Below are 11523 nucleotides of genomic sequence, written 5' to 3' on the forward strand. Positions count from 1 at the left end.
TTATTTGAGAAAGAAGCCGTTTTCCTTGTAAAAAGCGATAGAATATGATTCCAGAAAATTTAATATTTTCCTATGTTATGCAATAATGTACTCTAGAAAGACCTGTAGATTCCTTCTATAATCACCCAGTGTATATAAGTTATATAAAATTTAAGTTAAATAAACGGTCGAATATAATGGGTCTGCCCTAGGTCCACAACCAAACAAGGAACAGGAAGTAAGGCGGGCCCACCAATTCTAGGTCGATTACGACTAGATTCTTATATAACTCTAGCATATACACTTAGCAATTATAGCTGAAGTCTAACAAGTCTAGATGAGATGTAGTTTTGATAGAAATATGTTTCCAAAGAAAATCCAATATTTTCCTTATAAAAGTCATGTAGTCCTAAATGTTAAGACAGAGAATATGTGTGTGTTTTGTACTTATAATGTTCATAATGGAAATGTGTTTCCAAAGAAAATCCAATATTTTCCTTATAAAAGTCATGTAGTCCTAAACGTCAAGACCGAGAATATACAAGTATTTTTCCATACTTAGAGTAATTCATGCAAGTTTAAATCGGCATAAACTCGTTTAATTTAGAAGTAAAACCCCTTTTCAAAGTAGAATTTTTCATGTAAACTTGAAAGATTGTTAACTCCCTATGTGAGTCGCTATAACCATACTACGATAGAATAACCTGCTTACGACGTTCTTCAGGCGTCGGAATCGAAATGACACTTGTCACCCCCGATCGGCCGATCGGACTTATGCAAGCAGCATGGGTGTGGGTTGTCAATCCCAATATAGATCTATACACAATTATCACGCTCTCCCTACAAGAGACTCTGGTTATAACTAATTCAGGATTTTCTATGGTACTTAAGAGTACCCCGAAGGAGAATGTCTCACAACTTACGTTAACTAGTTTACATATAGTTTTGAGTATAAAACCTCTTCCGTGGAGGAAGTGAAATCACCTTTTATGAAAATACATTTGTGATATAAATACATAAACTATTACTATTATAGTTTATCAAGTAGTATATGAAAAACCCATTTGTTTTGAGAGTAAAACATTTTCCATGTAGTATGCTTTTATCGAAAATTCATAAACTATACTTAAAGTAGTTTATTATATGTGTTCGAAATGAATGGAGGAAAAACCTTAACATGAATGACTAATTTCTGTTTATGATGATAAACTAACAAGAATGCATCCAAACATTGAGAAACTTATTGTTATGCACTTTGCTCAACATACTACAAAGTGTTATTAATAAGGTAAACTATGCAACTAGTTTTTATCCTTTCTGCACTGTTTTGAAATTATCATAGAAAAATCATACGGAGTCGAAAACTAACTCCGTAAACTCTGAGAGTTTAGAAAATGTGTCTAGTTTATTCATAATTTTTATTATGATTTTTAGAAGTCTCTAACTTATGTGAAAGTGTTCATAATCACAGACTGGTCTGAATTCGTTTCTGAAATGATAGGCAGTTTTGTAAATATCACCATAAATCGTAGAAAAATCATATGGAGATGTGAAAGTAGTCATTTTAAAGGTATAAACCTGAACTACTTGCATATTAAACAGTTTTGAAAGATATTAAGTTTAAGTTGGGTAAAACAGTTCGTGAATAGGTCACAACTTTTCTGTTGTAAGCTGTCAAGTTGAGTTTTGAATATGTTTTGGTGTTTTAACTTGTATTCCCCCCCCCCCCCCTTGAAAACTGAAGAAAACTAGAAAATGTAGGGGTATGAACTCACCTTGAGTGATTTCTTGTAGAGTGAAAGGTTGAAGATGATGAGTTTCAAGTCTAGATCACTTGATGAACACACGAAGTTTTGGATGATCCTAAGAACGATTTTTGGTGTGAAGATATGAGTCGTTAATCCAAGAGTGTTATGAAAACATGTAATAACACTTGAGTTAGAAGGAAATAATTACCAATAAGTGAATAAATGACTCAAGAACACATCAAAAGTGTGGCTGAAAGTTGAGAGAAAAGAGGCCCTCTTGATGGTATAAGAAGTGTATAATTTTGATGGGAGATTTGGGAGAGATTTCACATACTTGGAGAGATTTGGGAGGGATTTCACATACTTGAAGAGATTTCACATACTTAGAGAGATTTGGGAGAGATTTCACATACTTGGAGAGATTTGGAAGAGATTTCACATGCTTGGAGAGATTTGGGAGAGATTTCTCATACTTGGAGAGATTTGGGAGAGATTTCACATACTTGGAGAGATTTCACATTCTTGGAGAGATTTGGGAGAGATTTAACATACTTGGAGAGCTTTCACATACTTAGAGAGATTTGGGAGAGATTTCACATGCTTGGAGAGATTTGGGAGAGATTTCACATACTTGGAGAGATTTTACATACTTAGAGAGATTTGGGAGAGATTTCACATGCTTGGAGAGATTTGGGAGAGATTTAACCTTAGCCATTATTATCGCATAATCTCGCAACTGCAAGGTTCGCGAACCCCGTTATGCTTCGTTAATGATCGTTTTAAGTCCCCGAAAGGGTCCTTAGTCGTGTTTTGATGCGTTTAACTCCCTTTTTAGGGTTTTTACATTGTTAACACATACATTCTTCGAGACACTTGAATTTTTGACATAAAGATGCACATTTTTATGCATAGAATAACTTTTAACATACAAGTACTAGTTAAGTTTGACCGGTTTGACTTGTTGACTTTGACTTTGACTTTGACTTGAATTTGACGGTTGTCACAAGAAAGAAATGGAACCTAATTGTTTTGGATCCAATCCATGGAAATTAAAAGAAAAACAATTTTCTTATGATATTTCAGATAAAACTCAATTTAGTTATTAATAAAATAAATAAATCTCACAGTCCGTAAAATATGACATGACATCTTTAAAACCTGAGAGTGTCTTTCCAAGGATTGAAAGGGCGTTTTAAAACTTATGTTGATGGCTTGATGCTCAAATAATTCTCCTTTTTTGATATTTGACATTTCTTATCAACTACTTGAGCCACAAAAAATCGAAGCCTTACCCTTCTGACGACGAACACAGCTCCTAGAAAGTTGATAACACATACCACAATGCAAACCCTAAACCTGATATTTCATGAGGTACGGAGTCCCCACAAATTGCCTCTTTTGGGTTACATAGTTTATTTTTTATTTTTTTAATTTTTTTAATTTTAAATTCAAATTTAAATTTACTTATTTACACCTTAAGGTCCACATATGAGTTTATAAACACTCTCAGCTTCAAGTAGTGATCTATATGTTCCCCTTTCAATGGAAGAGATCAAGCAAGCAATGTGGAGATATGGTGAAGAGAAATCTCGAGGTCCTAATGGTTTTATGTGTGCATTCATTAGGCTATTGGGTGTGGACAACGGTATCCCATGTTATTATATGTTATAACATGAAGTGGGGGTGGTGTTCCCCATGTTATTACATGTTATAACATGGTGTTAAATATGAGAGAGATAGAGAGGAAAAAAGGAAAAAATGATTTGATTGGGTGTTATCTCCCGTTCTCGTTATCACATCCTAATAACACAACATCTAATAACACAAAGTTGGGGCGGTGTTCCACTGCGTTTTTAGGGTAAATAGACATAATAACGTGAGTGGGCATTGCCCACTCCTAGTAGTCTTATATATTTTTAGGATATTGTGGAAGCGGATGTTGTCGCATATATGAAGGCTTTCATGTTATCTGGATTTATTCCAAGAAGGTGTAAAACGTCATTTATTTAATTCCTAAAATTTCAGATATAATGTTTGCGAAATATTATCAATTGATTATCTTAATTGGTTGTTGATATGATATTATTGTTGATGTTTGCGAAATATTATCAATTGATTATATTAATTGGTTGTTGATATGATATTATTGTCGAGTTATTGTCTAATTGGTTGAGTGGGGTATATGGAGAGGTGAGTAGGAACAAGTGAATTTCATTAAAATGTCATTTAATTTTGGATAACATGTTGATAATTAATAAGGTGATTAGGTAATATAAAGTGGTACAGGAAAAAAAATTACGAGGGTGATCTCCAGAAAATGCTAGGAATATTTTTTGAATCCTTTGATGTTTCCATCTTCCTTCGAGATTAAAAATTAACTTTGTCTAGTGTAATCTGATGAAAGAGGTTGTTTTTAGGATGCCTTATTTTTGGCATTTATTTTGGGTTTGCTAAGGAAAAAAAATCTCATATGTGTGCAATATTTCTAAAATGGGTGGGGTGGAGTCAATAAGTGACTGCTTCACTTAGAAACTTTATGCTTGAAAAGCGAAAGCTTTGTCTTTTAGGGGCCATGTAAATCTTATAAAGACATTTTTTTGGAGCTTGAGATTTTTTTTTTCATCAATCTTTACAGCTTCGGAAATGGTCCATCAATTATTGGAATTGATGTGTTGAAAATTCTTTTAGAGAAGGGGAAAATTTGACTGAAAATATGTTAAGATAAAATGGGAAAAAAGTTCTTGCATCTAAAGAATTAGGGGTCTAGGATCGGAAGCTTATTTAGAGCAACTGACCCATGTTTGTAAAATGAAGATTAAAATGGAGATGGAGATTTCTAACTAAGCCAAATGGTTTATAGCTCTTAAAAAAAATTAAACAAAAAGTGCAAGTGAATCACCCTCCATAATAATTCAAAGAAACCATAAGTTCCAATCATAATTATACATCTTTAAATGAAAAGTTACTTTTTGAAGAAGAAAAAACAAGTAACAAGAGTTGCCTCATATCCAATGAGAGTCACAATGCATTAAACAAACTACCCATCAACCAAAAACTCAGCTTTCATCACTTTATAATTTCAATTATTATATGCAAAACCAACATTATTGATGACTTTATATCCTCATACCCTTCTCAAAGTTGCAACTAGTTTTGACCATCTTTTTATTGTTCCCTTTCTACCCTTTTCTAAAGATATAATCATCCAAGGTATGAAATGACATCAATACATGAAAGCGAGAGTTGCCCAAATGCAAAAAAAATAAAATTAAAAACGGCAAAAAGAAAAAAAGATAAAATGATGTATGAATCAAATTTCTGATCATGCAAAAAAAAAAAAAACCTTTTGAAGGGCGACTTGGTAAATTGAAAATGTGAATACCAAGAAGAGTCAAAGGGTTGATAATTATTAGCCACAGCATGATGATTTCTGAGCCGATTCAGAACTCCCTCCTGCCTGGTCTTGTTGGTTAATCTTAAGGGTTTGAGGCTGCAAAAAAAGACAGGTAAGAGAGAATAGGTAGTTACTGACCAAAATTACCAAAATACCCTTTTGATTTTGTGGATGTACCTCAGTCTTTGTGTCAGTTTCGGAGAGTCTCTGTTTTATGTCTCTAGCTACAGAGAAGAAGACCTCTTCCACATTCATATTTGTTTTTGCACTCTGTTTGATGTGAAAGAAAATTTAGTATGTATCCAAAAGGGTAAAAGGGTGTTGTTTCTTTTTGACTTAAAGGACTTACACAAGGGTAAAATGGTCATTTACTCACATTTTGATGGTTCGTTCAGTCCAAAAAAGAAAGTCTTTACTTATATGAGGAGAGTAAGATGGTATTTACTCACATTCAGACAGTTGATTTGTCCAATAGAAAAACAGCCTTTATGTATACGAGGGTAAAATGGTCATTTTTATTCACATTCAGATAGTTGATTTGGTCCAAAAAAAAACAGCCTTTATGTATACGAGGAGGATAAAATGGTCATTTACTCGCATTCAGACAGTTGATTCAAGTCGGAAAAAAGAAACAGTCTTTACGAATCCAACACTTACTCATCCATCTTTGCTCATAAAACATTTAAAGCGAGAAAAAAAATGGTATTTCTTTTTAATACTTTTTACTTAAAGCAGAAAGAAGGACTTTATATTAAGTATATACCCTACACTTAATGAGGAAAAAGAAAAGAAACAGAGCCTTACAGCCTCAAAGAATTTGATGCCATATTCATCAGCAAGTGCCTGACCCTTTGAGGTAGGAACAGCCTGCACAATATGGTTTTCACTCAGTCAATATGGAAAATGAGGAATCAGGATTTACACACACACACACACACACAAAATAACAGAGATATATAGACAGATAGAGATAGAGACCCTTTTGCTTTCATCCATGTCAGCCTTGTTGCCAACCAGTATCTTGTTTACATTATCAGATGCATGCTGTTCTATGTTCCGGATCCAATTCCTGATGTCTACACATAAAAAAAAAAAAATTAAATTAATGAAAAAAGAAGCTAAGAAATGAGAAAGACAGTAGTGAACCACAAGAAAAACTGGCATCATAAAAATCCAGAAACATGGTGCATATGAATAACCCAAAACGAAAAACATATATATATATATATATATATATATATATATATATATATATATAAATTTTAACATGTTTTTAAAAAAAACATGTTAAAAATGATGGCCAAGATATATTTCAGAAGAGAAAGGTATATAAGGAATTACTGTTAAAGGATGATTCATCAGTGACATCATATACTAGCAGAATACCCATGGCTCCACGGTAATAAGCTGCAAAAAACCAAGATTAGATATAAAAACATGAATATAGAAAGATACATTCTCTTAAATAATACAAAACTAATGATGTTGAATTGTTGATAGCAAGCATAAACATACTCTTGCTAGATTTATTAGTTATACTTTTATTACATTAAAACATATACTATAAAATTACCTTAATGAAGCAGAAAGATTCTTCTTCAACAGACTTACCAGTTGTAATTGTCCTGAATCGCTCTTGGCCAGCAGTGTCCCAGATTTGCAGTTTGATTCTTTTTCCATCAAGCTCAACTGTTCTTATCTTGAAATCGATACTATATAAGAAAAAGATCATACATTTGTAAGTGACCATTATAATTTGAAGTCTATTTTTTGTAATAGGATTTAAATATATACGAACCCTATAGTTGTAATGAAACTAGTGGTGAAGGAACCATCTGAGAACCGTAAAAGGAGACAACTCTTACCAACACCTGCAACAATGATGAAAAAAAACACAAATAAATGTCTGAGTAACAAAATTTCACCAAGTATATGTACATTAGAAGCAAAAGGATAGGAGAATTTAGAAGTTATGTACGTCAAAAAAATTTGTTGATGAGGGCATGAGGCAAACCGAACAGCTGGGTAAGTGGAATTTTGAATAATTTAGGTTATAGTAATTGGATTGATTAAGCTGCTTTAATGTCTTAATAAATCTGCCCTACTTAGAACGTTAGTTTGTGTAAAACTATTGGAATTTTTCCCTATTTACAAATTTATGTTTGCTATGTCGATCAAAATGAGAAAACCATTGCATTTGCAACCCTATGGGAACGATTTAACACAATTTAACAGGCAGATGACAATGTTTATGCATACAGATTCCAAACAGATGCAATCTAATCCTAATCACCAAATGCAGCATCACCTTCACCCCTCTTTCCCTGAACCATCGCAAATGGAATCAAAGGCACAACCAAGAGATCTAACACCAAAAAATTACACAAATCTTTCCCACATTTCCAGATAGTCAAAAATATAATCATACGAAATGCACATTTAAATATACAGCACATGTCGGATTCAAATGGAAGATGAAAAACGAAACGAATGCGGAATGCGTACCGCTGTCGCCGATTAAGAGAAGTTTGATGAGGAAATCGTAATCCGCTCGAGCTCTAGCCGGTGGAGCGGCCATTTGATTGATTCAGAAGTGATCAAAAACCCTATATAAACTGGTGATTTCTTCCAATCGTCTTCCTCTAATGATACAAAATTGGGGAAATGCAAAACAAGAAAAACAAACCTTGCGTCAGGGGAAACGAATATACATACGTATAGCCGTGTATAGATACAACAAATTTGATGTATAGATTACACAGATCACAAAAGAGATCTTACACATGTGAGATAGAGAGAGGACGAGGTGAGGATGAAAAGTGTCTGCAGACGTTGGTCGGCCGTTGCATATGATTTTATTTTGGTTTTTGTCTTTTTGGTAAAAAGAGAAAGTTGAGGGGAGCAATTTGTAAATATAAATATTTACATCCTCCTATTGAGGTTCTGCAACGTGGCGTTCATTAAGTGGATATTTGGTTAAAAAATTATATGTAAATGAAAGTTAAGTTAGGAAATCTTCTAAAAAGAAAAACAAAATGTTTTTTTGTTATAAACCAATTATTCCATTTCGATATATCCATGACATAACCTTATAATAAAAAATAAAAATATAATACATTAATAAAAATAAGAGTAAAGTATAGTTATCAAGTTTTAACACTATTAGTCTTTTTATTGGGATTCCTACACTAGTGGTCCTTATTGAATGTTTGGGTAACAATGAAGTCTCTATCTCAATTAGGTTATATTAAACTTTTCTAACTAAGATGTAAAAAGTCAAATTTGACCTTGCTCTTGAAAGCCTTATACCTGATATGAACCTCAGAAAGGCAAAATCGCATCCTTGGATCTCGACTGGAATCTCTGACGACTTCTACCTCCGCTACCACTGTCAGCTCCTATCAACTCCCCTCTTACCATCATCGATTCTAGGTTAGAAAATCTTTGTCTATTCTTTAGTTTTTCATATATGTCAACTAAAACATGCCCTATTTGTGAGTTGAAATTGATTTATATTTACGGTCAATGAGATGGTTTTATGGTTATAGTTTATAAGGCATTATAAAGCTATATTTTTGCATGAACCGAAATCACCTTGAATCATGTCTTTTGAGAGTAGAGATAGAGTTGAAATATCGAAAACTGAACTAGGATTCAAGGAATCATACTACCTAGCAAATATCATTTCTTCTTTAGGCCCAGAAAACTATATCAATTAGTATCGACTATCGAACCCTTCTAAAAGATGGCGGTTTCAATCTACTCAAGGAGACTGTCAATGAATGGAAAATGAGGTTGGTTCCTCCTGAGATCCTTATTAATGGTTTTTTGTGGGAGATACCGTGGATGCAAACTACATGTATGGGTAGTGGAGTGGAAAGGTGTAACATCCCAAATTTGCAATAATTCTAAACTTTTTAAATACCATATACCATTCATTTAACATATCTTATTCAAAATAAATTTAAAACCAAAACCCAAGATCAATTCAATTACCAGAACCATTATCAGTTATAATTCTAAAATTTATGAAAAACACATTTAATTCAATATTAAAAATCTAATATCCTGCCTCGAGGCAGTATATACAACCATGCCCGCCCATCCTGTGTACCTGAAACAGTGTTTTAAAGGGAAAAGGGGTAAGCATAAAGCTTAGTGAATTTCACACATACACAATATTATATCATATAATCATTACCCATATACACGAATACAAACGGTATCACCACATAACAACGCATACATGTCAAAGAACAAATTAATAACAAACATACTCCTACTGGGACACATTGGCTAGGCTCGATCCCCCTTGATCAGTACATTGAGCCTTTGGGACAAATTTGCTAACCCCGATCCCTCGTACTCGAACCCATTGGGACACATTGACCATGCCCGATCCCCCTTGTTCAGTTTATCGAACCTCTGGAACACATTGGCTATGCCCAATCTCCACTCGGATGTGTCGAGTCCTACCATTCATAATCCTCAATATGTGATGTAAAACCATACTATAACTATACTCTAACCCCGCCTAGTGCTACCCACATAAACAACACTTAACACACACGAGCTAATGTAAAGAAAATTATAATACAACACAGTGTAGTGAGAAATTCACCTCGAATAGCAAGAGAAGCCTTCAAACGTAGCTCGGGACTCACTTACACCAGGTCACCCTTCAAACCTCCTAATAATAACAATCAAGGTTAGGATATAGCTACTCTTTTACCCTAAACAAGCAATTTGACTTATAGGTTTTGTTAGATTTCAACCCAAAACAACAGCTTGTTCAAGGCCTGTTTTTCTCATCTTAAACCCCACCAAACCAGGTTAAGAAACCATGGCCATAAAGTTCATGTCAATGCCTTTTCAGGTACTATTTACACGCATTCATATTATTTTTCTTTAATTTATGATGAATTTCACAAAACTGCATATCATTGCAGCTCATTTCATACTAGTCTGGAAAAACGGTCACTTTCACCCTAGTTAGGATCCATATCAGGTCTGGGAAAAATCAGGGATAAAGTAGACTCAATTTTTAAGCTTTGAGAGTTTACAGATCCTAACTCCACCTCTCGATTATTTTTCTAGAATTTTTCTAAAACAATGGCAGATTGGTCAATTTTATAACATTTCCAGCTTTGGCTATTAAGGGTTAAATGGCTTCTTAACCCATTAAGACCTAACTAAAGTGACTTATTTTCTAGAAACAAAGTCTTTAATAGTGGGATGACTTGATAAGACAAAAACCAATATGGGTCTCAAACCCTATCTTAAAGTACATTGTCTTTAAAGGGTAAAATGAAGTACACTTTAAGATAGTAAAACCATCAACTAGGGTTAGGGGTTTTCGCACCAAAACAACCCCTAGCACCACCTAAACCCTAAACACACATAGAGCACCACCACCCACTGCCACCATGGCAGTGTTGGCCGACGATGGCTGCCTGGTGGTTTCGAATGAAGAGAAAGAAGAAGAAGGGTTTTCAAGTGCCAACTTACTTGGGATGTGTAACATCTGTTTTATTGGAGGAATTGAATTAGGATTTTAAAGGTCCAAAGATTGGATTGTGGAGAAAAGGGGTCCTCGCGATGTGAGGCATGGACGCTCACGATGTGAGGAAGTTCGCATGAAGATCTCATCCGGGACTGAGCTCATGACGTGAGCAATAAGAACTCACGACGTGAGGAGTGTTGCAGCCCAAACCCATGATGTTTTAGGGTTTCCCACATATTTAAGCCCCCTTAACTCAGTTTTAGGGTTCATTTCTCACCCTCCACCTTCCCCTAACTCAGAAAACCCTAACCCTAATCCATCTTGGTGATTTTGGATCCATTCCAGTGTTTTGGTGGCTAGAAGAAGGAGAATTCCTAGAGTGTTGGTTCAGCAAGGAGGCATCATCATTATCGTCTTGTGCATATTTTGGACCATGGTAAGTGTCCAAGATCAAATCTTTATGAACTCAATTTGCTAGATCTAAGTTCTAAGCTCCTTTTTGCATGTTTATGATGGATTGCATGCGTGGGATCCATAAAGTTGGCAACTTTATGGATTCTAAGAGTCCCTAGAGCATAATATTGTTCAGATCTGAAAGATGGTATGGATTTGAGGCCTGCATGGAAGTTTGAGGCTCTTTTCATCCCTTTTTGACCTAGGAAGTGTATGATCATGTTTGGTGCATGCATGGCAATAAAGGAAACATTTTTATGGACCTTAGGGGTCCCCTTTAGCTTCTGGAAGAAGTAGACCCGAGGAATTAATGGAACAAGGACTTAAAATGGTGATCTGTAGTCACAGACAGCGCTCACGACGTGAGTTGTAAGATCTCACGGCGTGAGATTCGGAATTTCCCCGTCTTCTGTTTGAACCCTTAATGCTCACGACGTGAGAATGGG

At 34.7% G+C, this 11523-nt stretch overlaps 1 protein-coding gene across 2 annotated transcripts; it reads right to left on the minus strand.

Annotated features, from left to right (window-relative positions):
- Positions 1 to 4771: 4771 nt before the first annotated feature.
- On the minus strand, positions 4772 to 7994 carry LOC145153814 (ras-related protein RABE1c-like). 2 transcript variants are annotated; one of them, XR_013734320.1, is made up of 10 exons: positions 7903 to 7994; positions 7627 to 7763; positions 6920 to 6992; positions 6733 to 6833; positions 6463 to 6528; positions 6100 to 6197; positions 5926 to 5988; positions 5299 to 5391; positions 5071 to 5217; positions 4772 to 4916 (listed from the first exon to the last, which is right to left on the minus strand). XR_013734320.1 is itself a non-coding variant. In XM_079075498.1 (9 exons), the coding sequence occupies exons 2-9, from the start codon at positions 7697 to 7699 to the stop codon at positions 5137 to 5139; spliced, it is 648 nt and encodes a 215-aa protein (XP_078931624.1). In that variant the 5' UTR covers positions 7700 to 7763; positions 7903 to 7994; the 3' UTR covers positions 4772 to 5136. The 2 variants fall into 2 exon arrangements, 1 of the variants encoding a protein (XP_078931624.1); XM_079075498.1 differs by having other exon boundaries at positions 4772 to 5217.
- Between the last annotated feature and the right edge of the window lie 3529 nt (positions 7995 to 11523).

Source organism: Lactuca virosa, chromosome 1 (genome assembly GCF_052849685.1).
Source record: "Lactuca virosa cultivar CGN04683 chromosome 1, Lactuca_virosa_CGN04683_v6, whole genome shotgun sequence".
Lineage (NCBI taxonomy): Eukaryota > Viridiplantae > Streptophyta > Magnoliopsida > Asterales > Asteraceae > Lactuca > Lactuca virosa.